The sequence below is a fragment of the Melanotaenia boesemani genome, chromosome 6 (genome assembly GCF_017639745.1).
Source record: "Melanotaenia boesemani isolate fMelBoe1 chromosome 6, fMelBoe1.pri, whole genome shotgun sequence".
In the NCBI taxonomy this organism is placed as follows: domain Eukaryota; kingdom Metazoa; phylum Chordata; class Actinopteri; order Atheriniformes; family Melanotaeniidae; genus Melanotaenia; species Melanotaenia boesemani.
In genome coordinates, this window is record NC_055687.1 from 17,106,290 (window position 1) to 17,130,210 (window position 23,921).

Consider the following 23,921-nt stretch of genomic DNA (forward strand, 5'->3'; position numbering starts at 1 on the left):
AGCTGCATGCAAAGAAATTCATTTATCAGGTTGATACTACAGTACGCTCATCTTATTTTAAGATATATATATATATATATATATATATATATATATATATATATATATATATATATATATATATATATACATATATAAACTAAAGTGCTATCTGTAGTACTGGCTTTGTTTGCAGTGTTGATACAGATGCTGTAGCTAATTCATACATACATCAAAGAAAGTTCATGAATATCAAGGTGTCTTGGTATTTTCATGTAAACGTCAGAATTTGGTTATTAGTGGTGTAATATTTGCTGCTAGTTCTCATGCTCAAATTCTCTGCTATAAAAACTACTATTTGAAGGATTATAGGGGGGACACTTGAAGGAGCAGGTTTGGGAGCCATTTTCAAACAGCGGTGAGAGGTGAGGGGGCAAAGTCTGGGTTGAGGAAGGAGAAGCCCTGGAAGTCTTCCTGATTGATAGCTGCAAGCACATCTGGATCGGATGGAGTGAGCGCTGATGGAGCTCCTGTGAAGAACTTGTCAAAGTTCTCACCTTTCCGTCCACCCTAAAGAACAAAAGGGGTGTAAACACAATATATAGATTAGGACACATGTTTGTGCTTGCATGATGATAATTAAAAGTATTACCTTCCTCCTGATGAAAACAACCAGCATGAGAAATGTAAAGGTAGAAAAAAAAAGACAATGGACCTAAATATCCTTTTATCTCTTCACAGTGCCACTCTATTCTAAGAAAACTGGTCACATCTCTTCTTCTCATCCTTGACACCACATCACAGCCACTTGGCTGGATGATATGAATCTCATTTAGATAATAGGGCTGGCCTTTATCCTCTGAGCATGATCAGCTCACTCTAGGCATACCTCACCATTGGCCAGTAGGTCAGCAAACGTGCAAATGGGAGCCTAATGATGACACACATTTGCATATGGAGGAGTAGAAGACACCCCTGGGTCAGGGGGTCCTGTCTGTTATATATATATATATATAGAAAGAAAGAAAGAAAGAAAGAAAGAAAGAAAGAAAGAAAGAAAGAAAGAAAGAAAGAAAGAAAGAAAGAAAGAAAGAAAGAAAGAAAGAAAGAAAGAAAGAAAGAAAGAAAGAAGCTAAAACTGACAGTTCTGGGTTTGAAGGGCGCTTGGATCTCCAGCCTCTCCAGACGGTCCCAGTCAATCCAGCGGAAGAACAGATGCTCCCTGATCTCCCTCTCTGCATCTTCTCCTCCACCCAGACGCTTGGCTGGGTGCTTCGTCATTAGCTAGCATGAAAGTAAGGATGCCAACAAACATGGTAAACTTTCCAGTATTTCTAAATATTCCAATGTATTTGTTTAAATATAATATCACTTACTGTCCTTCACTGCCAATTTTTATTTAATACAGAGGCATTTTGGAAAATTAACTTTATTCAATTTCTTTTTAGAAGATTAGATTAAGTTTTTTATGTATCTACTTTGTTTTCATATAGTTCCAATGAACAACACAAGTAAGAGTGGGGTCACTCTTACAGCTTTCATGTCTGAGTGCTGATCATGAAGCTAACAGGTAAGCTGTGCATTTTTAATGCAAATTTTCTAGATAAGGAGGGTAAAGGGGTTTTTGGGGGTTCACCACTGTGACAAGGCACCTACATGCCCAACATCAGCTTCTCTCATGGAGATAATATCAAATTCAGATTTTTAAAAATTGCATGTAAACTAACTTTGTTGTTTATACGTTAATCTGTTAAAAAATTAAGGTGGTTTAAAAAGATTTATCTCTTCACTAATGGTTTTGATTTTGACAGCCCTGGTAAAAATCCCAAATTTATTTGATAAATGTAGGCAATATATATTTTTTACAATTATCTGGTGACCCCCATGAAATTGTCTTACAACCCCCATGGGGATCATGGCCTCCAGTTTGAGAACCACTGGCTTAAGTCAACAAAACTATTTTATTTATAAGAAAAGATCAGGAAAATTGACTTACTCCCTTGCAGATGGCGACTGCTTCACGTGAGAGACATTTTGGGTAAGACACACTTTGCTCCATGATGGACTGAAACAGCTCCTCCTCATCAATACCGTCAAATGGTGGCTTAAAAGAAACAAGTTTAAAAAACAGTGTAATGAAATCAAACATATTTGGAAGTCACTTTGAAGTGAATATGGTGTACTAGAGGCTTAGGTGTTTTTGTTTTTTCAAGACTGAGCTTAGTGTTACCTGTCCTGCCAACATTTCATACAGCAGTACTCCATAAGACCACCAGTCCACTGCTTTATTATACGGCTGATATGCCACAATCTGAAAGGATGGTGAGAAAATGAGAAAAGATAAAGCAGAAGAATGGCAGAGTAGATAAGGAAACAAAAAAGAACAGGAAAGGGAGAGTTGTAGCAGTCAGCTGTCTGAACAATATACAGCTTTCAGAGACAGCAGAGCAGGAAAAGAAAAAGTAAGTTATTATGGAGAGTAATTGCAAGAATGAGCTCAGAAATAATCAACACATGACTTTGAATTTGTGAGTTTGTGTTTGGCTGCTTGTTTGTTTGATTGCTGCATGCATGTGTGTGCATGTTTGTGTGTGCGAGCAGGGACAAGGGGCACGAGGGAATGATTCCTAGCCCCCTCGGGAGATATATCGTACTGTATCTCTTCCAAAATGGCAGATGCAAGGGAATCAATGGGTGTTTACATAAGAGAGTCAATACCCAGGGGTTTCATAGTGAGGCTTACAATATCAAAGACGAGTGTAACAGTTGCACCCTCCTTTCCTCTCTGTTCTTTATCTCTCAACAAGTCCAGCAACCAGACAAGCTCCTTCACTCTTTCTATGCTTATTTACACAGAAACACACATACATACATCAAACGTTTTGTAAGCTTAAAATCATACATGCAGACAGCTAGATTTTGCATATCAAAATGATCACAAATAAAACCTTGACTTGTACCTTACAGAAAAGAGGTTGACATTTGGATTACTGTTGCTGTTTTTAGACTCTAACTATTTTTCATTGGTTTGTCTTACAGATTAATTAATTATTCTATTTTCAATTATTCTATTTTCAAATTCACATATTTAGATGAAAGTGTCAGCACAGAAGCAAGATGCCATCTTTCTGAAAGCTACAATCAGAGAATGATTATTTCTTTCAGACTTTCCTTAACTATGCCTTAAGACCCAATATTAATCCCATGGTGAAAACATATATTTTTTTTACTTTTATTGGCATTTGGTTAGGTTTAAAACAAACCAAGTTTCCAACCTTAAACCCCTTTGTTCTGACACCTTTTGATGGTACACTGACATTCATTATGCACATGCCTGGAGCTGTTGTTACCCTGCAGCATCCTGGGGCTGAGAAGCCACACTTTACATCTTTGGGTTTCAGCACAGAGCATCACATGACAGCTGTGTTTTGCTTTACCACACCACTCACACACCAGGAACTGAACTTCAACATACTGGTCATTTTGAACCTGCTCAATAGCTGATTCAGCAGAGAAACCCAAGGAAGGGTAGAAAAGAAAGAAAGAAAGTATCGGAACAAGAGATAAGACAAATGTCAACATCAGACTGACTTTTTCTCACTGGAGAGAGCTCAGAGAAGAGACAGGATGCAAGACAGATGCCAAATTCGTCAGGGGGCGTCAAAATGAGACAATCTGCCAAAGTTCAGCAGTGCTGTTTTTCACAAGATAACAACTTCGGTAGAGAAAAGATCCTGGTTTGGGTTGAAATACAGCCTGCGTGTTCATTAAAAAATGTCAGATTTTCACCAGCTATCACTTTTAGCGAGCTTGGTCCCAGGGCTCGGATTACACCAGGGCTTTCAGGAGAGCCTTATTTTCGGGTGTGCACTGCAACTTTGCAAGTCATGTGCACATGCACGCATATTAATGTATGTAGCACAATCAAAAATATAGTTACTGTCAAAAAGCTTCTGCTACTCCTACATCATGCTTATTTAATCAGAAACAGGGATGGAGGGTTCTTTAACAACTACATAAAGAAGCATATCAGGTGGTTTTTGTATGGAGCTCCCAGCACAAAGCAACTAAACAATGTCGCTGTCCACGGTGCTGAAGAAAACAGAGCAGCTCACCTGCGCCATTTGGATTTAATTAGTTAAATAAAACAATTAAACACACAACCCAACAAATTAATGCTGTTCTTAAAAACAACAAAAAAAAAAAAAACAAAACATCCGGAATCTTATGGAAAAATTAAACACAATCTAAAACTATTTTTAGGGCTCCCCTTTAGAGTATAAACTGAATGTCTTTCGGGGAGCTCCTCTGCTTTTTAGGGGATCTGAGCTCCCCTTAGCTTTCCTGTAATTCAAACCCTGCTTGGTCCTCAGAAATAAGAATGTAGTGCTTTTTAGATTAGGTCTTTAGACTGTGGAGGGTTATAATCTGTAAAAACTACATGTCAACAACCTCCATGGGTAATGAGGCTTGTCACAGAAACAGCAAATACAGAGAAACGGAGATAACAAAACCGACACTTCTGTAAAAGATCAGAGATTAACTTCTTTTGGGTAATCAGGCTGCTAAAACCATAAGTTTGCCAAAACTATATATTTGCCTATAACAGAACAAATGTGAATCATCTAAGCACATCATTTTAATATATTACTATTACTACCACAAAATGTGACATGAAAGAGGTGGTTATTTCACTGATCTATTTGAGATTAGGCTGGTTTTGGCTGAGAAATGGTGAGATTGTATTCCTATCCATGGTTGTTTTAATAGATCTGAGAGACTGGACTGAAATATAGAAAGTGGAAACGTACTACTGAAGTACTAGCATGGCTGTAACTCTAAATGACACCAACTTATTCTACAAACCGACACCCACTGAGCCTTATATTAATTTTAAATCAAGTTGAACACTTTACATGCTGCGACCTTGAATACAGATGGATAAATTGATTTTTCTCATGGCAGGACTGCTGATTTTGTCTCTTATACCTATAATGGAAACATGTTTGGAATGGATCTTTTAAAGGCCAAACTCAACAAGGATATCAATTCCAGAAAAGAAGTTTTATGTAGCTGTCTTTATCTTTTATTAATAAAGACTTAAAAGTTGTCAGATGCAGGAAGAGAGTAGCTACACCAGTATCACAAGGTCATTGAAGGACAATAGTATTTCTATGCAACAATCTCAGTGCACAGGCACACACTGCTGCTAATTGAATAATGGGAAGTTAATTATTCAAAAACGCTGACAAGGTCAGAAAGGACAGAGGAGACGAAAGGAGCTGCAATGAAGCAGCTCGCCATCTCACAGCAAGGCAAAACAGGTCAAGCAGACAAAGAGGGGTGAAATGAGGTGAAATGGCAGATTTAAGGAACAAATGAGAGAAGTTTCAGGAGACACAATGGACAACTGAGTGAATACAGGTGCCATCATACCTCAGGGGCAATGTAGTCAGGAGTGCCGCAAAATGTGCGTGTGGTGTCGTCCTCGTACATGCCCTCCCTGCACATCCCGAAGTCAGCTATCTTTATGTGGCCCTCACTGTCAAGCAGCACATTATCTAGCTTCAGGTCTCTGAGAAAGATGAAGATAAATCACACAAGTATGAATCATTTTGATAGATAACATCTTTATAACAGTCATTAGCCACAAAAGACATGATAAATCTGCCATGTCCATGTTCTGCAATGACAGCAGCAAACAGGCCACAGTGGATAAGCAGCCCACATGCCTACCTGTAGATGATGCCTTTGCTGTGAAGAAAGAAGAGGCCGACTGCTATCTCTGCTGCATAAAACCTGGAGGGAGTGAAGAGGAGGAGGAGGAGGGAGGCTCACTGCTGGTTGCTTTATCTTTCAGAAAATTGGACAAGGTTTTCAGCTAATTCAAAAGAGGATGATAAGAGGAGAAGGAGCTTGAGAGGGTGATGAAAGTGGAGAGTAACCAAACAGATGAAAGGACAGAAGCTATAGAAAGAGAGATAGAAATGAAGAACAGGATAAGAATCACTTTTTAGAGGATTGATCAAAGATCATTGATTGAATGAACAGCCGCAGGAGGGAAAATTTAATAAAAAAAAAAAATAATAAAATAACAATAATAAAGATAAGATTATTGGGAGGAGAAATTTGGTGGAAAGTAAGACAGTTGGTACATGAGCTGATTAGTTACCAGGTGTAATGAACAAAGCAAAGACATGAATGTGCATCTAAAGCAACAGAGGATAAAAGGCAGGCAGGAAATGAGACTTGTGTAGATGAGCGCATTAAAAAAAAGGTAGAAATGATCTGACTACATACGCTGCATGCGCCTCTTTGAACTTCCCAACTTGCTGAATGTGAAACATCAGGTCTCCTCCATTGACATATTCCATCACATAATACAAACGGTCCTGCAGAAACAACATGCAATCTCTGCACATTTGATCACCTTGTGTTAAAATTAAAAAGCAATCTGCAAACAATGTTTCTTTTAAGAATAAAAAAAGCTGCTAAGTATCATATTTATTAAACCAAATTCACCCAACCTGGTCTTGTACAATTCCTGGGAAGACTACGCAGCCAAAATATCAGACCTGTTTATGCTCAATTTAATGAAAATAATGTGGTTTATTTAGGACCAGTAAGGACTCACTAACACACAGAGGTACACACACCTCAGTCTGGAAGGCGCAATACAGTGATGTGAGGAAGTGAGGGCGAGAGGGGAGCGCCAGTACCCTCCTCTCTACCAAAGCACTCTCTGTGTCCTCGTCCTGGAAGAGAACATCTTTCTTCAGGACTTTCACAGCAAACAGACGCTCACTACCTCGTTCCTCCGCCAAGAGCACCTAAGCAAGAACAGAGAGATAGAAAGTTATCTGAGTGACATGTCTCCCAAGACTGAACAAAGAGCTACTGTACGTCTTCAAACAGCAAGATCCTTTTAGTTATAAACAATGCTTCACAGACTGTCTGCCATGGGGAAAAACAAGCAAAGAAAAGTATCAGTTTCCAATTCCTAATTCATTTCTCTTAAATTTCTCACACATTTAATGAAGCAGCAGATTGCTTTGCCACATAATGAATACAAACTAAACACAGCTAATTAAATTTTTAGCTCTCACTCAGGTTTTATTCGTCAGCCCAGAAAGAAGAACGCATGTACGGTACCACAGTTCTGGCGGTTTTTTAGGTCACTGTGCGATGAGTGACAAGGTGCTCTAGTTGGGTGAAAACTAGTTTTACTGCTTTAGTAAACCAGTGAGCTTTTGAGGCACAGTTACAACACGAGTTCATACAAATGCCCGGACGTAATATTTTCTACTCTGAATGGTGGAGGGTAAGTAGAAAAGGAATCAAGTTAAAGATGGAACATTTTCTTTGATGTTTGTGTATTAATTCTGGTTTGAATGGCATTTAGATATAATGAAAGTCTGTAACATGCAAAAGTTTGGGCACCCAATCTGCTAAGCCCCCTGTTGCTAGGATTTCATCTTGTTCACAGCCATCATAGGGAAAGTCCAGCTTACACTTTAAAATTGCCATGGGCTCCTCTGACTGGTTCACTTATACAGTGAAAATTATAACTGATTACCACAAGGCAGAAAAATACTGCTAGATTATAGCACAGTGTTTTCACTGAGCTCTTTTCTTACTCTGTGTGATTGAAATGGTGGTTAACATTAATTGTTAAGGTCAAATTGAGAAAAGAAAATGTTACAAGAGAACTGCTGGTAGGACTTCTCACTACAAAAGCAAATGAAAACCCCCTTTTCAAATGTAAAAGACCCTCATGATGTCTCATGAGTGGTGGTGCATTGTTCTTCTGCAGCCACATGAATGTCTCTACAATCTTTGCTGAGAAGTCATCAGAGGAAGGTCTTCCTTGATTCATTGTTTTAGAATTCGGTCAGAACATTGTAAAGTAACAGTGTGATGTCCTTTTTCTTGTCTTTTGGTTGCAATGAGCAAAGATGCTTTTGGAGTTTAGAGAAAGAGATGCATTTCATGAAAACACCTTCCTACTTTTGTAGCACAAGCATGCTGGCATTGCAGCCAGTAATACAGAGATCATTTCCCCGAATGAGGTAAGCATCAGCAAATACAGAAAGAAAACAACTGAAAAATAAGGATAAGGACCTTAAACACACCTCAAAATCCAAAGAGACATAGACCATTATGGGCAACAAAAAATGTATTAATATTCATTGTTGCTCGACTTAAAGATGTTTTTAAAAAAAACATCTGCAAATAGATTTTAACAGAGAAAAACATGCAAGATGGCCCAAAATTCCTAAAAAACTAGAACCCTTTAAAAAGAAGCAAGGGGGAAAATCTACAGAGGAACTTGTTGTAAAAGTTAAGTATGAGTCCTTCACAACCAAGTGTCTGGGACACAACATCATGAAATCTCATCAAAGGATTGCTCTGACTTCAATGGTCTTTTAAAAGATTTCCTTTGGTAAAATTTTAAAGACCCATTTTTATATATCCTTAGCTTTAAAGATGGCAGAGATGGATCAGTGTCAGCACAGTATGCATCAAAAGTTTTGACTTGTTTTCATTGTGTTGTTTTGTCACCTCAGAAGTTGTTAGTGTTGTATTGGTTCCGTCAATGGACATAGGAGGAAACATTATCAGTGTAATTGCCTAGTCTAAACATTTCCAGTTAATGGTGGATGTTGATGATGGGACTGCTGTGTAGACATATGCCCACTTCTTTATGTGTTTTCATTATGTGTTTTCTGAACACAAAAAAAGAGAGAATCCACACATTACTAAAACATATGGAGACACAGAACCAACCTCAAACCATCCACTCTCAAACTATTAGACAACTTTGCTAACTATTGCACCACCATGCAGTGGGCCTAATTGTGAAAGGTGAGGGCATATTTTTCACAACAGCAAAAATATGTTCTCTTAAGACTGTTTCAGCAAATCAGCAAAGTACAACAAGATGTGTACTGAACAGGAAGTAAGGAGAAAAGAACATATAAGGGTGTGACCACAAAATAAGACAAAAAAACCACAAGACCCAAAGACAACTGAAACTAATGAACAGAAATAAACCATAGCAAAATCCTAAGCCAGGACAAATAGATGTATAATGGGATTTTCCTGAAACACACTTAATTCTTCATTTCACATTTTTCCCCATGACATTATTTGACATTTACCTTTAGAAAATATTCATTTCCATTCTCTGTTTTAAAATGATAATTCAACTTTATTTAGTTGGAGTTGTATGTGGTCATACTGAGGAGGTAGTGTGGTACCTGCAGCAGACAGAATTCAAAACAAACAAATTAGATTTTGCCCAAAAGTAATAAATTGTGCCTAACTCATGTCACAGTCCAAATTTCAATGTCTTTTTTAGGGGTAACCATAAAAGCAATATCCATGGATGTCTGGTGTTTGGTGGGTGGCTCGACCCAAACAGCCTCTACACTGTATAAAAGGACAGCCCCATGAGGTTATATGTGCTTATTTTATTACTTAAACTCCACTGTTTATAATGAGTTTTGCATTCAGAACTTACGTTAATGTGTTTTCAGATGTTTAACTTATAGTTGTAAGTTGTCTTGATTTTTGTTTAGGTTGTCATCATTGATTGAACTAATGCTGTTAAGTTTAAGCTTGCAGGGGGCGGGGCTACTTTCAAAGTTCAACATGCATGGACCACAGTCTCATGGGAAATGCAGATTCAGGAAAGGAAACTTTGCTAAATTGCTTTGCTTTAAATTTATCTGCTTTTGTTCTTGTATTTTCTTTATATTTACACAATGTTGGAAAGATTTGTTCTGTTTGAGCTTTAAAGTTGGTACCATGAGTGAGAAGGACATTAAAGGAAAACAAATGTACCACAGTCTCCAGATTATGTACTACCATGGACATATTTGCCATTGAATTAAATGGGATATTGTATTCAAACACCTGACTGATCGTGTTGGGGGTTTTGTGTATAGAGGTGGGTTTCATGGCTCTTTGAAGGGAGCTGGATCTTGAGGAGCCATTCCTTTCAAAGAGCCATTTAAAAGACTAGGTTGTTCTTAAAATATCTTACAAAATTTCACAATATATAAGAATGACAAACAATCAAAATATGTAACTACATAAAATCAACTAAGGATAAACCTGAGCAGTCAGTGCAAATGTTTTGGATAGAACTCAGTATTTGTTTCTGAACAATACTCTGCCCATAGATGCTTCACATGAATGGAGCGTGTTGGACATCAGACTTCTATGATGTCACAAATGTGTTTACAGCTGTGACTCAGTTCCCATCGTTTATTTAAAAGAGCCGTTCAAAAGAATCGATTCGTTCATTAATGTCACATCTCTATTGTGTGAATATATATAAATATTTAGTTATACCACCAGATGGGGGTTTTGGACACAGTTTCCCACCAAGTCCAACAGGGGAATGTGTCTAGGCTAGCTTGAGTGTAGATGAGGTTATGTTGAGTTGAGTGAGTTGTAACAGCGTGGAGTTCTTCAATAGTATAACATAATGAAATTCATTCGAATAACATTATGGATTAAGTTCTATCAGAAGGATAATGCAACAAAATAAGTAGTTATAAATCATAGCATTAAGTTAATAGAACACATAGCCATTAGTTAATATACTCGTAAAACTTGCCTGTTTGAGTCGAGACCGTGCTAATCTGAAAATTGAGTTTACTCAATTTTAAGGCAACTTTTGTGCTTTCGTTTCTAAGTTGAACACACTTCTAATTTACTGCAGTCTACAAGCTTTTGGATGGATGAAATGGAAGCTTTAATGAATGCCAAAGGTGATGTAACTTAGTACTGAGCATCCACAGGATTCCCCTTTTCATAGATGTTTTAGTGTAAAAGACTGAAAAAAGAAAAAAAATGCTTCTTGTATTGTAAATATGTTAATGAATTCTTTATTGAAATTTTTTGTATATCAGGAAATATTTCACTCACTGAGCCATTTCTAGCAAGTTTGGCTGGCAGATATTTATTTAGTTGTTTTCTTTAACATAACTTGTATTAGACATAAGATATGCAAGCAAAAGAAAATAAATGTTCAATACGTTTTTCTGACAGGATGAAATAACTGAAATAAGGTAATGTTTAATCAAAGTTGATTCATGCCTGAAGATTTCCAGAAACATTAATGTCATAAATGAAAAAATGCAAAGTGGCTTCAGTGTTATTATCAGACATTAAAAATACATTCAATGGATATTTCCACACTCTTATGGAATTGCCTGCTAGTGGGTCATTCTGACTGCTAATGGCACTATAATTTTCCACGATGAGAGCCACATGTTGCAGATGTCTGTGAGAAGGAAATGGTCAAGAGTGCAATGAAATTCTGACAACAACAGTTAAAAATTGTCCTGCCAGCCTGTGCTGATATGCTGTGATGGTCAATAGCTGTTGGAGATAAAGGAGCTCATTATACTTTCAAATAAAGGCGAATAGTAGAGAAAATTATACAGTTTCATATTTTATAAATCAATGCGTCTGGGCTATTGAAGAAAATTGTGAGTGTGAATTTACAGTGCGGGGCTGCTGATGAACTGCTGTTCACTGAGAGAAACCCTGCCGTCTTCTGTGATTGTGTCTCCTGCTCTGCCTCATGATTTCATACTAACTCAAATGAAAACTGGGCTCATCAACCTCCAGAGTATTACAACTCTCAGCATTATGTACTTTTTCTCATTCTTGGTGCTGCAATTCCATTTCCTTTTGGTCATTTTGTTGCTTTCTGCAGCTCAGTAATCCTCTCCTCTGTTTCTCTGTCAGTTTCTTTCTCACTTCCCTCACTCAGCAGCCCCGGGGTCTGTCACTCCTTTCTTAGGTCACTTTTTTTTCTCACATCTTACATAATTTGAGTCTATTTCTCCTGTCCTCTGTGGACTCTCCTCTGACAGTTATGAAACAACACAAGGGGATTTCAAAGGAGGAGAAAGGACTCAAAACTACACTCTCTTCATTATTCTTCATCTTCCGGGGAATTAAAGAGAAAATGAAGAGCAAAGTCTCCCTTGAAATGAACACTTCTAGGAGGACTGCCTGTGTGGCATGTGGGAGGCCAGTCTGAGCTCACGACTGCTGGAAACTCAAAAGAAACTAAGGGTTAAGTGAATCATTTGGCAGTGGAAGGAGAGAAAATGAGCATGCTAGTAAGAATGTAGATTTTTTTCAAAGAAATTCATCTTTGTTATTTCCAGAAGCTGCAGGATGAAATGCCACTTGAAGGTCAAGAGCATAGAGGAGATGCTTTTTAAAGCCAAGAAGAAATCTGTTGTTTTCAGCATGAGCGACCTCTTTGATTTCCCCTACAATTGTTGGATCAGGGGTGCTTGATTGTGTGTAAAGAGGATGGTATTTCATCTCAGGCTGCTGTGGTTACCTTGCCAAAGCTGCCTTTGCCCAGCACCATGAGGAAGTTGAAGTCGTGGATGCCCACTTTGACTTTGCTGGGACCTGGTGTGTGGACAGGTGGGCAGGATGGGACAGGGGTTGGGGATAGGACCACAGGGAAGGGTTCAGGTACTGGGGCAGGTACCACCAGAGGCAGAGTGGGTGTTGTAACATCTGGCTGAGGTTCCTAGTAAATCATAATGGAACAGTTTAGAAATGAATGGTTTGGTGCAGTCCAAGATACACACAATATAAAACATAAAACAGCAGAAAAGCCCATCATACCCCCTGTTGTGGAATACAATCAGGCAGAACAATTCTGCACCCTGCTGGAAGCTGAGCATATCAGAAGAAAGGGGTAGGGGGGTCTCCCCTGTAATTTATTATCTAATTATTTAGTCACGACACCAACATAAATCCTCCAGTTTTGTTTTTTTCCCCTCAAATAGATTTGTGAACATTAGGACAGTTCAAGACCCTGACCCAGAGTTAGCACTGGCAGCTGTTCTGTATAAGATGTAGATAATCATCAGCTGATAAAGTCTCTGCCAAGGATTAAGGATAAATGGCCCTTAGCATGCTAAGAAATAAGATATTGCTTCTTTCTCTGCTAAATAAATATTCCCTGAGCTGTTTTTTATTCATCATTTACAGGAACTCATAATTTTATATGCAGAGCTGTCTCCTACCTGCAGGTCTGGATCTGGCACAGGGATGTTGTAGTACTCCCCCTCATCTTGAGCCAGCAGCTTGAACCAACCACATATAGGGCGCCTGAAGATCTCACTGACTCCAAATGACAGCGCTCCCATAAAGTCATTCCTAGATGTGCGGTCCCAGTCCCACACCTCCACAGACAAACGCCTGTCCCACTGGTGGCCACGCACTGAGCTGGAAGTGTGAAAACAAACAGTTAAACATATATATATATATATATATAAGAGAGATCCATTTTCCATCTTGGAACAAATTTCACAAGGACTCACAAGGTGAAACTCTCATTCCAGACAGGATTGAGTGTTGAACGGATGGTCTTAGTCTTCTGTTTGCTGTGGCTCTTTGGGTCTGGAATTAATTTCAGTTTAACGTATGGGTCTGACAAGCCATTCGGATCCATGGGCATCAGGTTCCGAGCCTCTCGCACTTAAGAGATAAGGCAGAAAAAAAAAAAAAAAAAAAAAAAAAAAAAAAAAAGAGATAAGGCAGAATAAATAATAATAATAAAAAAAAAAGATACAGAGAAACCCTTAATCTGTCGCTTTTTGATTTGAAACAACTCCTCTGAAAACCGAGGAAGTCCTCTTACCTGTAACATAGATATCCTCCTTGTCTCCTCTGATGGTCAGATGGATTCTTCCTCTCTTTTCTGTGTGATCCTGGCCACAGAGACTGGGGACGCTGGTCTCACACCGCCGATGAACGTTCATGTCACAACCTCATCAAAGATAAAGTAAACATTAAGTATTAACACACACAAAGCATGTCGGGAAGGAGACTTGATCACATTTTCATAAGAATTATAGAATATTAAATCTGGATCTCTTTCTTACACAAGCACAACCAACATCCAGGATTTTTTCCAAACACACGCTGCTCTGGTGTGAAGGATAAGGAAGCTCATTGAATCTCATAGTTTTCCCAGAAATCTTGTATCCATACAGACCACACAGACCACACAGATCACAGTTGTGGATCTGTTACTGAAACTGAGGATGTTTTTCAGGTGAAAGTTTTAAAGAATAGCCTAGTGCTAGAGGGGTCAAAGAAGCTGATAAAATGTACTCACATTTTTATGAGAAAAAGATTGAGACTATGGTCATGTATTTATAGTGCCTAGACTGCTCTTATAACAGTTTTATAACATAACGGTGACCAGTAACCTAGCTTTGTCTGCCAGCAATCAAACTATTAACAAAACTATATTTTACAAGAGCTCACGTGATCTCCCTGCATTCTCAACTGGTAACCAGTTTTCCTTTTTAAACTCTCAGAATAAAAAAAAAATAAATTTTTATTTACATAATAATGAATAAATAATTAATTTAAATAACATAAAAATGAAAACCTAGATTTTAAACCTAAATAAAAACAGTATGCTTGGGACCAAAAGGTTGCCAGTTTGTTTACTAGATCAGTAAGAAAAATGGGCAGGTGTAGTGAATAATCAGAGGGGTCCTCTTCCAATACCCACATCTGACGTGTTTAAGCAAAACACCCGTCATTGCCAAACATGCTTTCTGTGTGCTGCACCTGCGGCTGCCCAAGTGCTTGGTAAATACAAGATTATTTTATGTGAACTGCTTTTTACCCCTGCAGTACAGTTAATGCTGCACATTAAAACTGTGGGAGGTGAAACTCACTGGAACATTTCATGCCCTGGTGGATGAGACCGTACAGCAACGAGCCACAGTGGTCACAGAATGTGGGACTGGAGTATGTGTGGACTTTAAATGTGTGTCGGCTCTTCAGGTCCTGCAAGGAAACAGAAAGCAATCTGCACTTAGAATTCACACACACACACACACACACACACACACACACACACACACACACACACACACACACACACACACACACACACACACACACACACCATGGTAGAGACGGGGGGCACACATTTCCACACAAATGCAGAGTATATGATAAGTGATGAAATGGTGAGTGGGATTTCTGTGGACAAGCCAATTAGGTTTTTTTTCACCTGGAGAGGACAAGCATCTAGCTTCTAGGCAAGGCTGTGATGTTTGAGTGTATATATACAGTGCAGGCAAGGATTAATCATTTTTATCTTTCTGCAGCTCATCTGACCACCCTGCCATCACGCTTCGAAAAACACCCTCTACACACCACCCTCTTCCAAACTGTATTTATTCGCTCGTTGCTCTGAGTCACTATTCAAAACACTGTCACCCTGTTTCTCCTTTTCCCTTCTGTGTGTTCACTATATCCTTTCCTCTCTCAATACACACACACACATATATGTGCAAACACACACTTTCCTTGACCTAATTTTTTAAGGCTTTTTTATTGCTAGTGGGGAAAATGGGGAAAAAAAACAGGGAGAATTGACAAATCTCCCTTAAACCCACAAGATATCACACAGAAGAGTTTTTTGCTCTCTCTCTCTTGCTCTGTCTTATCAGTCCCTCCCACCCTCAACATGCATCTCCTCACAATCTCAATCTCAATCTCCAGCTCCCTGCATCTCTGAGGCTTCGTAGGGTGACACAACATGAGTGTAGACGTCACAGATGAGACAAGGCTGAGCGATGCGAAGGATGCATGGATTGATGGATGAGTCATGCATGCATGTCGCTAGCAGTGAGTGAAGGGCTTAATATGACGATAACAGAATAAATCTTGACAAAGAAGGAAAAGAAAACCATAAAGAGGTAAATTATGTGATGAATACACTAACACATGTACTCACATCAGGTCTGGGGGCAGTCACAGAGCCAGGACAAGTGAAGGTCACAAACTCGTGACATCTTTTGTGGACCACAAAACTGCAAACTAGTAAAAACAGAAAAAGAAGAAAATCACCAGATTTCTTTATTTTTCCAGAGAATATATCCAAGAAGATTAAATACTGCAGAAAAAGAGAATAACACAAGGTTTTATCTCTACCTTGACACTGGAATCCCTGCTTGCCGATTCCCCTGAATGAGAAAGGCACATGGATTAAGATAGAAAAAGAATCCTCTCTGTTCCTGTTTGAGGTAAAATATTTTTCTTTGGAGACAGAGATAGTGCTGTTGCATTATCCCATCCTGTATTTAGACCAAGAGACTTGCAGGCACAAGCTCTGTCATAAAAAAGAACATTAGTTGTTTTAGGGACTACCGGCTTGATAAACAAAGTCATTATGTGTGAAGTTTAAGTGTCTCCCTTTAAACAACACTGCTGACCAGGTCAAGTATATGAAACACACATGCAATTGCACACAAACACAATCCTTCTGTTTCTAGAGCTGCAGTGTTAGCTAGTTTAGTGTCTCCTTAGAGCTTTATTTGAATAATTAAAACCATTGATTGACTAAAGTGTCCATTCAGCAGCTTGCATGTTGTGAACCAAGTTTGATTAGGAGGTTTAGAAAGTCAGACAAACAAGGCACCTCTGAGAGCTGCTTTACAATCATACTGGAGATGCCCTGGGGTTCTTAGGAAACTGGCCATAATCACTGATCTACAATCAGTTCACCATCTGGCTATGTAATAATTAAAGATGAGGTTGCAGAGGGCAATCTGATTCTTGATCAGCATTCAAAAGGAGTCTCTATCTGCAGCCTTGAGTGTATAAAGCCAGTTCTGCTTTTTGACCAGCAGAGAGCATTACACTACCAGATATGTTTTTTTTAGCGAGAACTCCGTGTTGCCTGCTGGTCTAACAGATACAGATTCTGTGTTCTGCATTGTGGGTTTGATAAAGGTTTGAAGAAGGGGGAAAAAAAGCTATCATAGACGAGATACCCCTTCATGTCTTCTGTGTGAAAGTGTTGTTCATAAAAAAGAAGAAGAAGAAAAAAAAAAAACATGTCACAACAGACTGCCAAAGTTCACATGCTTTACTCAAGTACAGTGAAAAGAAGAACACCACACAGTAAAAACATACATGTTAACAAGCAAAGGTCCAGCTGTGAAAATGCTGATTGGGTGAAAGTATCATCCAATTTATTGTGCATTAAATATTACAAGTGACAGCAAGCATGTGAAAATTTGTTAGACTATCAAATATTGATGTATTTTAGAGATGATTATCATTCAAGTATCATTTAGAAGCTGCTGAATGATGTTTCGAACTCACTCTAAACTATTTCCAATGATTATTTTAATTATGGATTAACTGACAGATTGTTTTAATTGGAACTGTGAAAAAAAGAAAGAAATGCTGTGTCACATGAGATTTTAATTACAATGATTGTCAATTCTCTGTCAACTGACTTAATGATTCATCTTTTCTCCTGTACCCATTTAAAATGTTGCATAGTTTTATTTACAATTTAAGATGGTATTTTATCTTTGAAGTCAGTGTAAAGCAAATTAGATTTCTTTCAAAACACATTATGTGTAAGGAAATAACTGCTGAAAATGTGCACGGTTTAAGATCTATCTTGCTCTGAGATGAGAAATATTGGTGAAAAATTAGAATTTTTGTTTTAAAATGCTCTTTGTGTTTAGGTTTTTTTGGGGTTGGTCAGAAATTATAACTTGAGGATGCAACAGAGCCTGTATTTAAGACAACCAGGAACAATGTAATGTTATAAAGACCACTGTGAACTAGCCAACTTAGCCATCTACTTATGCATCAGGCATCTATATAGCTGACTACTGCCCAGCCTGTATAATACTGACTAATCTTTATAGACAGCCTATTTTGATGACTATGTTGTGCTCAATAGATCTAAACAGAAAACTAGAAGTTGATGTCAAGGTAGATAGAATTTTGGCTGTCTCCTCATAATCATACTTTTATGCACATACTGTAAAACCAGCCTGTAAAATCTTGTATTAGTCCATTCTTACTACATATAACAAAATGATAAATATCTGTCCACCTCAACCTTAAAAAAGCATAACAAGTTGAAAGTATATCACATTTTTATAAACAATTTAACTACTCATAGCCCACTGCCTGTAACTTCATGAACACAGAGATGAATGTATCTGAAAGTGCTATATTTGGCTTACTTTATTAAAATAGCCAAAACAAAAAGGGAATTGGACTTGCCATGGAGTGGGAAGATCTTAACAAAAAGTCACAGCAAAACTGTTTTTTCCTCAGATTTGTATTTATTGTAATACAGTACTTGTGCAAAGTACTTCGACTCACTTCAAAATCATAGTTTCTCATTTGCAGGAAATTTGAATACAGCAGCACATCAGAGTTACTTGTCCAGTCCAGCATATGGATCTGTATTGTTTATCAAATTTCTTGAAGTGCAGTTAAATTTTTGATGACAAGTCCTATTTCCTCTCTTTTCCTCATCTATCTGTTTTTGCTCGCCACCAAATTTCTTTCCAATTTTGAGCAGTTTTCTTTGCCAGACTTAAAGATTACCAGACAATTACAGGGATGGCAGATATGACTGCGGAGCAATTCTCTAATGTAATATAGTTATGATAAAATTTTCTATGACTTGTAGTAATGAAATGGAGAATAAATGGGTTAATTTAGTGAAGCTGAAGAATTGCATCATGGGTGTTTGGGAGCTACATGACGACTAAATTATTAGTTATTTAAGTTGCTTTGTGTGGTAAATTTGTACTTGAATTTTAATTGTAATAAAGATGAAAACCGAACCAAATATTTAATTTGATTTAAACAAAGTCAGTCCTGGTTCACTGGGGCTCAGAGCCAAGCATACAACTTATTTTTTTCATGGTTTTGAACCACTTTTTTTTTTATTTGGCAATTCTTTTAACAAATTAAATTTGGCTAGACATATAATAATTTTTCTTTGGTATATAAAAAAAAACCCTTTAACCCATGATTATTACCACTATAAACAGACTCTACATTCTTCATTTGTTTTATGTACCAAGGAAAATCTTTGTGAAGGAAATTGTAGTTAAATCTGTCAGATGATCATATTTCCATCAAATGTAGTAAAGTGAAAATAGTAAGTAGCAGGAAAAGACTAAAAGTAAATATGATAACCCAAATGAACACTAAAGTGCTGCAACTGGCTGTAAATATGTTTTTTGTTATTATTTCAAAAACATGGGAGTAAGTAATGCAAAGAATTGACTACTTCAGTTATTTGTTTAGTTAATTTTTTCAACTTTGCCAAAGCAGTGCCTGAGATTTGTTGCTATTAGCCCTGAGATTGGTTTTGTATTTTCTTAGTTTAGGGGTTTTAAAGAATTGAAACTTGTGTTTTTGTTTTACTGTTGAAGTATCAAGACATAACTGAGCTGTCATACAAAATAATATTGCAGGACCCTAACAAGGTGCAAGGTATACCCTCTTAAATGTTGACTTAACAACACATTTTCATTTATAAATTAGAACTATCTTGTCTTAATCTTTAATTAATCTGACACTTCATCTCCCAGGGGCCTCAAACACCCAGGTGAGAGCTGCTGCTCTGACATCTTGTGTGAAGGAAAAGAGTTTTCTCTCTGAATTAAGTGGCGCTATGGCCGCCAAGTCAGCAGCTAGTTGGAGAAATGTCCTGAAAGATACCCAGAGGCTGCTGGCAAGCACAACACCCTGCACCCGGCATATGGTACATCCCCACCATATGTCCAAACACACGACCACTTCCACACACAATGACTCACACATGCTGCAGTAAAGTCTTCACTGGACTGAACAGGCACACAGCATGTAATCTGTTCAAGATATCTTTTTTCTTAACAAATGCCAATGTGTCTGCATGTCAGAGGTCACATGTAAATGTTTAAGAATTGCTTACTTACTTGCAACATTGCACTCTACACATAATCTAGTTTAAACAGTTTGAGTAGTAGAAATGTTTACAACTCACGTGGAAACACCAAATTCCACCATTTATCTGCCAAATTTGGAGGCATTTGGACAAATATCAAGTCCAGAAGTCGAGCAGAGCTTATTGTAGCTCTACATTAGATTTAGGATTGAACCTAAATAGACACTAAACAGACATTTGGACATTTTTGGCATTCATCCATTACATGTCACTGTATGGGACAACTTGTTTTGTTATGTTTTCTTTTCTTTTCATGTCATGTTTTTTCATTGTATGTTGTACCCCATAACTGAAATTATCTGTTACTTAGACAGATAATAAAACATAAACATAAAGACCACTGATTAGATCATTAGATCAAGTAGTACTTGCAATTGCCCAGTTTTAAAAAGAACAGCAAATCTACGAGCAATGCCTTTTATTATTTTGTTTTGCGGACAGGTCTTCAAATAACAATGGAAGTCCATAAATCCAAGCCATGGTCAGCCGGGAGGGGCAAACTTGTTTCGATTTGGTCATGGGCCAAGATGATCAAAATGACAGCCAAAAAATATCTTTCTTGAGTAGAGGCTATATTACCTGTTATGGAAAAACAACATTTCTGCAGCACTGAACAGCTTCATTAAATTTTCTTTCAGTTGTACTCCAAATGACCTCAAATTTAAAAAAGTGACAGACTCAGTTAAAGATCTGTGTAATTTCTCCACCATCACCGTCTATGTATTTTTGTGCTTGCATTGCAACAATGTGTGCACATTCAGGAATAAAGTTCATGTTTCTCTCTATGTGTGTCTCCATGTGTGAGATATTGCATTATGTTCCAAAAGAAATTTCTGTATGGTGTAGGCAGAAGTGTGGAGGTAAGCTTATATGATCACATCAGGTCAGTGTGGGAAGAATCTCCAGCAGGCAACTAGAATTGGTGAAAGAGAGAGTAAAAGTCAGCACTGGATGGAGTGGTGGGATGCCTGAGGAGGCGGCATGTGAGCTGCCAGGGTGGTTTCTGTGTAAATGTACTGTGCTGAGTGAATTTGTGTGTTACCATATGAAGTCGGTGCAGTGGCTGCAGAAGGTGGGTTGTTTGAAGAAGCGTGCTGTGAACTGATGGTCTTTCACCTCCACAATCCTCTTGTGTTTGAGCGCTCCTTTCCTTTGAAACACGGGCACCCTGGGTGGAGGGGATAGTGGCGAGGGCAGAGGGGAAGCACTGGGAGATGTTGCAGATGTAGGGGAGGCCAGTGTCAGTGGGGAAAGGGAGGGGGGAGGGGAAACCGGAGTGGACATGATGCCTAAGAGATGCAGCAGAGAGGCTAGAGGAGGGAGAAGGGGAGTGAATGATCGTCAAAGGAGGTCTTACAGGCTAAATATGTGAGAGAGCAGACAGGAGGAAGCAAGGACAAGCAAAAGGAGAAGAGGGAGGATGGACGAAAAGTGTAATGGGTCATGGTAAAGACATGAGTTGTATTAATGGGGCGTGAGATGTTGGATAGAACGCAGGGAAGAAATGTGATGGAAGAAAAAGATCAAGAATGGATGAGTGGATTGGAGGTGTAGAAGGAGTGCAGAGACAGCGACAGGTAGATAGAGAAAAAGAAAAGAGAGGTATAATGAAGGAGACAAGAAGGTTAATTTACATACAGAAACAGAAGTCTCCTAAGAGACTCTGGGACACTGAACGATTACTGCAACTCACTGAGTGTCCCACATACTGCCTGTCTATCCTGCCCACATCTCCCTCTGTCTGCACCCCATATATCTCCATGTCCCTGCCAGCTCTGACTACCCCCACCCCACCCACCCCCTGGTTGTTATATCAACTACCTACTGTTGCCATGTCAACAACACCCCCACCAGCTGCTCCAGTAATAGAGCAACCTCTCTCATCTTCCTCCCTGCCCTTATTAGCAATTAGTCCCATTTCTGCATAAAAGTTTGGACCAGAATAACATGTACATGTCTGCGGGGACTAAGACGTGTTATGAAAAGTGCAAAATGGCAAATATTAGCTGGAGAGATTGTGTTCAGAAGTTGCATACCACTAAATGATAAATTAAACACCAACTGAGGTTTGATGAATAAATAAAAAAGCCCATAGCAACAACCAATACTAGAAAAATGAAGTAGTGAGATGATGGTGTCTCAGCAAAGAAGATGGAGCAAATCAATCAAAGCGGTGAAACAAGAGAACTAAAGCAAAAATGGCACTTTGCTGAAAATGAGTAAAATAATGACAAGGCAAATAAACTGTATACATGTGTGAAGCCTGTTACAGAAAAGAAGAGGCAGAATACCTGAACTTGTAAATTTGCAGAGTCCGGGCCAAAAAACAGCTTTGCCCTCTTCCTCTCTTCGTCTGACTCAGTTCAAATCAGAAGCTAAGGTGTCACACCTGTAGCTAGTCACCTCAAAAAGAGAACAAGAAGAAAAAACAGACACACCAAGAGAAGCAGTGGCTAGCAGAAAAGAACGAGACCAAAAAATTACAAAAAAAAAAGAAAAAAAAAAAGAAAACTTCAAACTTCAGGACCCCTGTAACAAAGAATTTGAGCGATTCAAGCTTTCTAAGAACCAAAGATAGAGTAGTGAAGTGGTATATATATCCGTTAACCCAAAGGCAGGGTGAGGAGGAGGATGAGGAGTGGTAGTATTCTCTTTCCAAGATTGATTCTGTTTTACGAGGAAGAGGATGGGAGATGCAAAGAGTAAGAGAGAGAAAGGGAGGAAAAAATAGAGGAATAAAGAGAGAGAGAGAGAGAGAGAGAGAGGAGGAAGATTGAGGGGAATAAGCAGCGATTCATTTAAAAATCTGGGTTACTTCTCTCAGGAGAGGGTGAGGGAGGCAGAGGAAGGAGGACGGATGAAATAGAAGCTACCATTTTGCCACAATCAGTACAGTATGGACATGCCAGTGCTAGCAGTACCCAACTTCTTCATTTGACAGACAAAGGGAGGATGGAGTCCAAGAAATGGCCAGTTAAGCACAGCTAAGCCTGGAAATAAATAAAAGTTTGAACCAGAGGATCAACAGGCCTGTAAAATAAATAGCACTGCTGATCTGTTCTGCAACACTGCAGTTCTGGATGTTCACAGCATTTCAATGATCTGGGATCAGAGCAAGTAGTGACACGATAACACTGCTCCAATCTGCACTGAAACCAGGTCAGCTAAGTCTGATGGGAGGGATGTCTCCCTTATATAGGGTGTGGTTGTCCAATAATTGCCCACATATGCGCACACACACTAATTTATCATATAGAAGAACATTAGATCAGGAAAACGTAAAGTCTCACAGTTTTAACAATTGTTTAACATTTTAAGATACCAAGACCACAGCAAAGGCTGGCAGCATCAATAGTTCTTGCTGCTCATCTTTTATTTAACTAATAATGAACAGGTCAATAATAAAAAAAATGTTGACTTTTATATTGCTTCTGAAGGGGGCATGTCATAAAGAAATGTTTGAGAACCACTGCTTTAGCTACACTGGTCAATGCACTTAAAGAGTTTAAAGACCTAGCAAGGTTTTACCCTTTTTAGTCCAAATAAATAAATAAATAAAACATAAAAAAATAAAATAAAAAAGCAAATGTTTGTTAAATTTATTAATCAAAATTGGAAATATGCTTAAAAAGTAATGTGTGGTAAATATGGAGCTGGAGTTAGTAGATAAACACAGCAAAAGATCTGAAAAATTATAAACCTAGCTATGTCTGAAAACATAAACCACCAACCCATAACCCTTAAAATCTATTTTCATTATATTAAATTAATGTAAAAACCAAAGCACTAAAAGGACTTGCTGTTTTGTGGAGTTATAGGTACCAAACTATTCTAGGGTTAGTACTATGGGGTGACCCTTGCAATAGACAGAGGACCTGGTAAATGGCGTCAAAGAGTTACACAAGTTCTTTGCTGCAATTTCATGCTTTGTGTTAAACTGTGCTAACCAGTAGCTGGATACAAGTTGGTTTTTATTTAATCTTGTGCCATTCAACGAGACTTTGGAAAAACCACTGAGACCCAAGGTTCTCCTGATGGTATGTGTGTGGTGTGTGATTTTTGTGTAAAGAGAGTAAAATTCTTTATATTACCTATAGCCAAGTTG

The 23,921-nt window shown here is 38.3% G+C and overlaps 1 protein-coding gene across 3 annotated transcripts; it reads right to left on the reverse strand.

The window, feature by feature from the left end:
• Positions 1-130: 130 nt before the first annotated feature.
• Positions 131-23,355, reverse strand: prkcg (protein kinase C, gamma). 3 transcript variants are annotated; one of them, XM_041988100.1, is made up of 17 exons: positions 22,108-23,355; positions 20,859-21,126; positions 15,994-16,025; positions 15,797-15,879; positions 14,727-14,838; positions 13,673-13,801; positions 13,353-13,509; positions 13,056-13,257; positions 12,356-12,553; positions 6,636-6,809; positions 6,280-6,371; positions 5,716-5,778; positions 5,416-5,554; positions 2,210-2,290; positions 1,976-2,083; positions 1,123-1,263; positions 131-549 (listed from the first exon to the last, which is right to left on the reverse strand). In XM_041988100.1, the coding sequence occupies exons 2-17, from the start codon at positions 21,098-21,100 to the stop codon at positions 388-390; spliced, it is 2,115 nt and encodes a 704-aa protein (XP_041844034.1). In that variant the 5' UTR covers positions 21,101-21,126; positions 22,108-23,355; the 3' UTR covers positions 131-387. The 3 variants fall into 3 exon arrangements, with proteins under 3 accessions (XP_041844034.1, XP_041844033.1, XP_041844035.1); XM_041988099.1 differs by having other exon boundaries at positions 20,859-21,176; positions 22,108-23,354; XM_041988101.1 differs by lacking the exons at positions 5,416-5,554; positions 5,716-5,778; positions 6,280-6,371 and having other exon boundaries at positions 20,859-21,176.
• Positions 23,356-23,921: the final 566 nt, after the last annotated feature.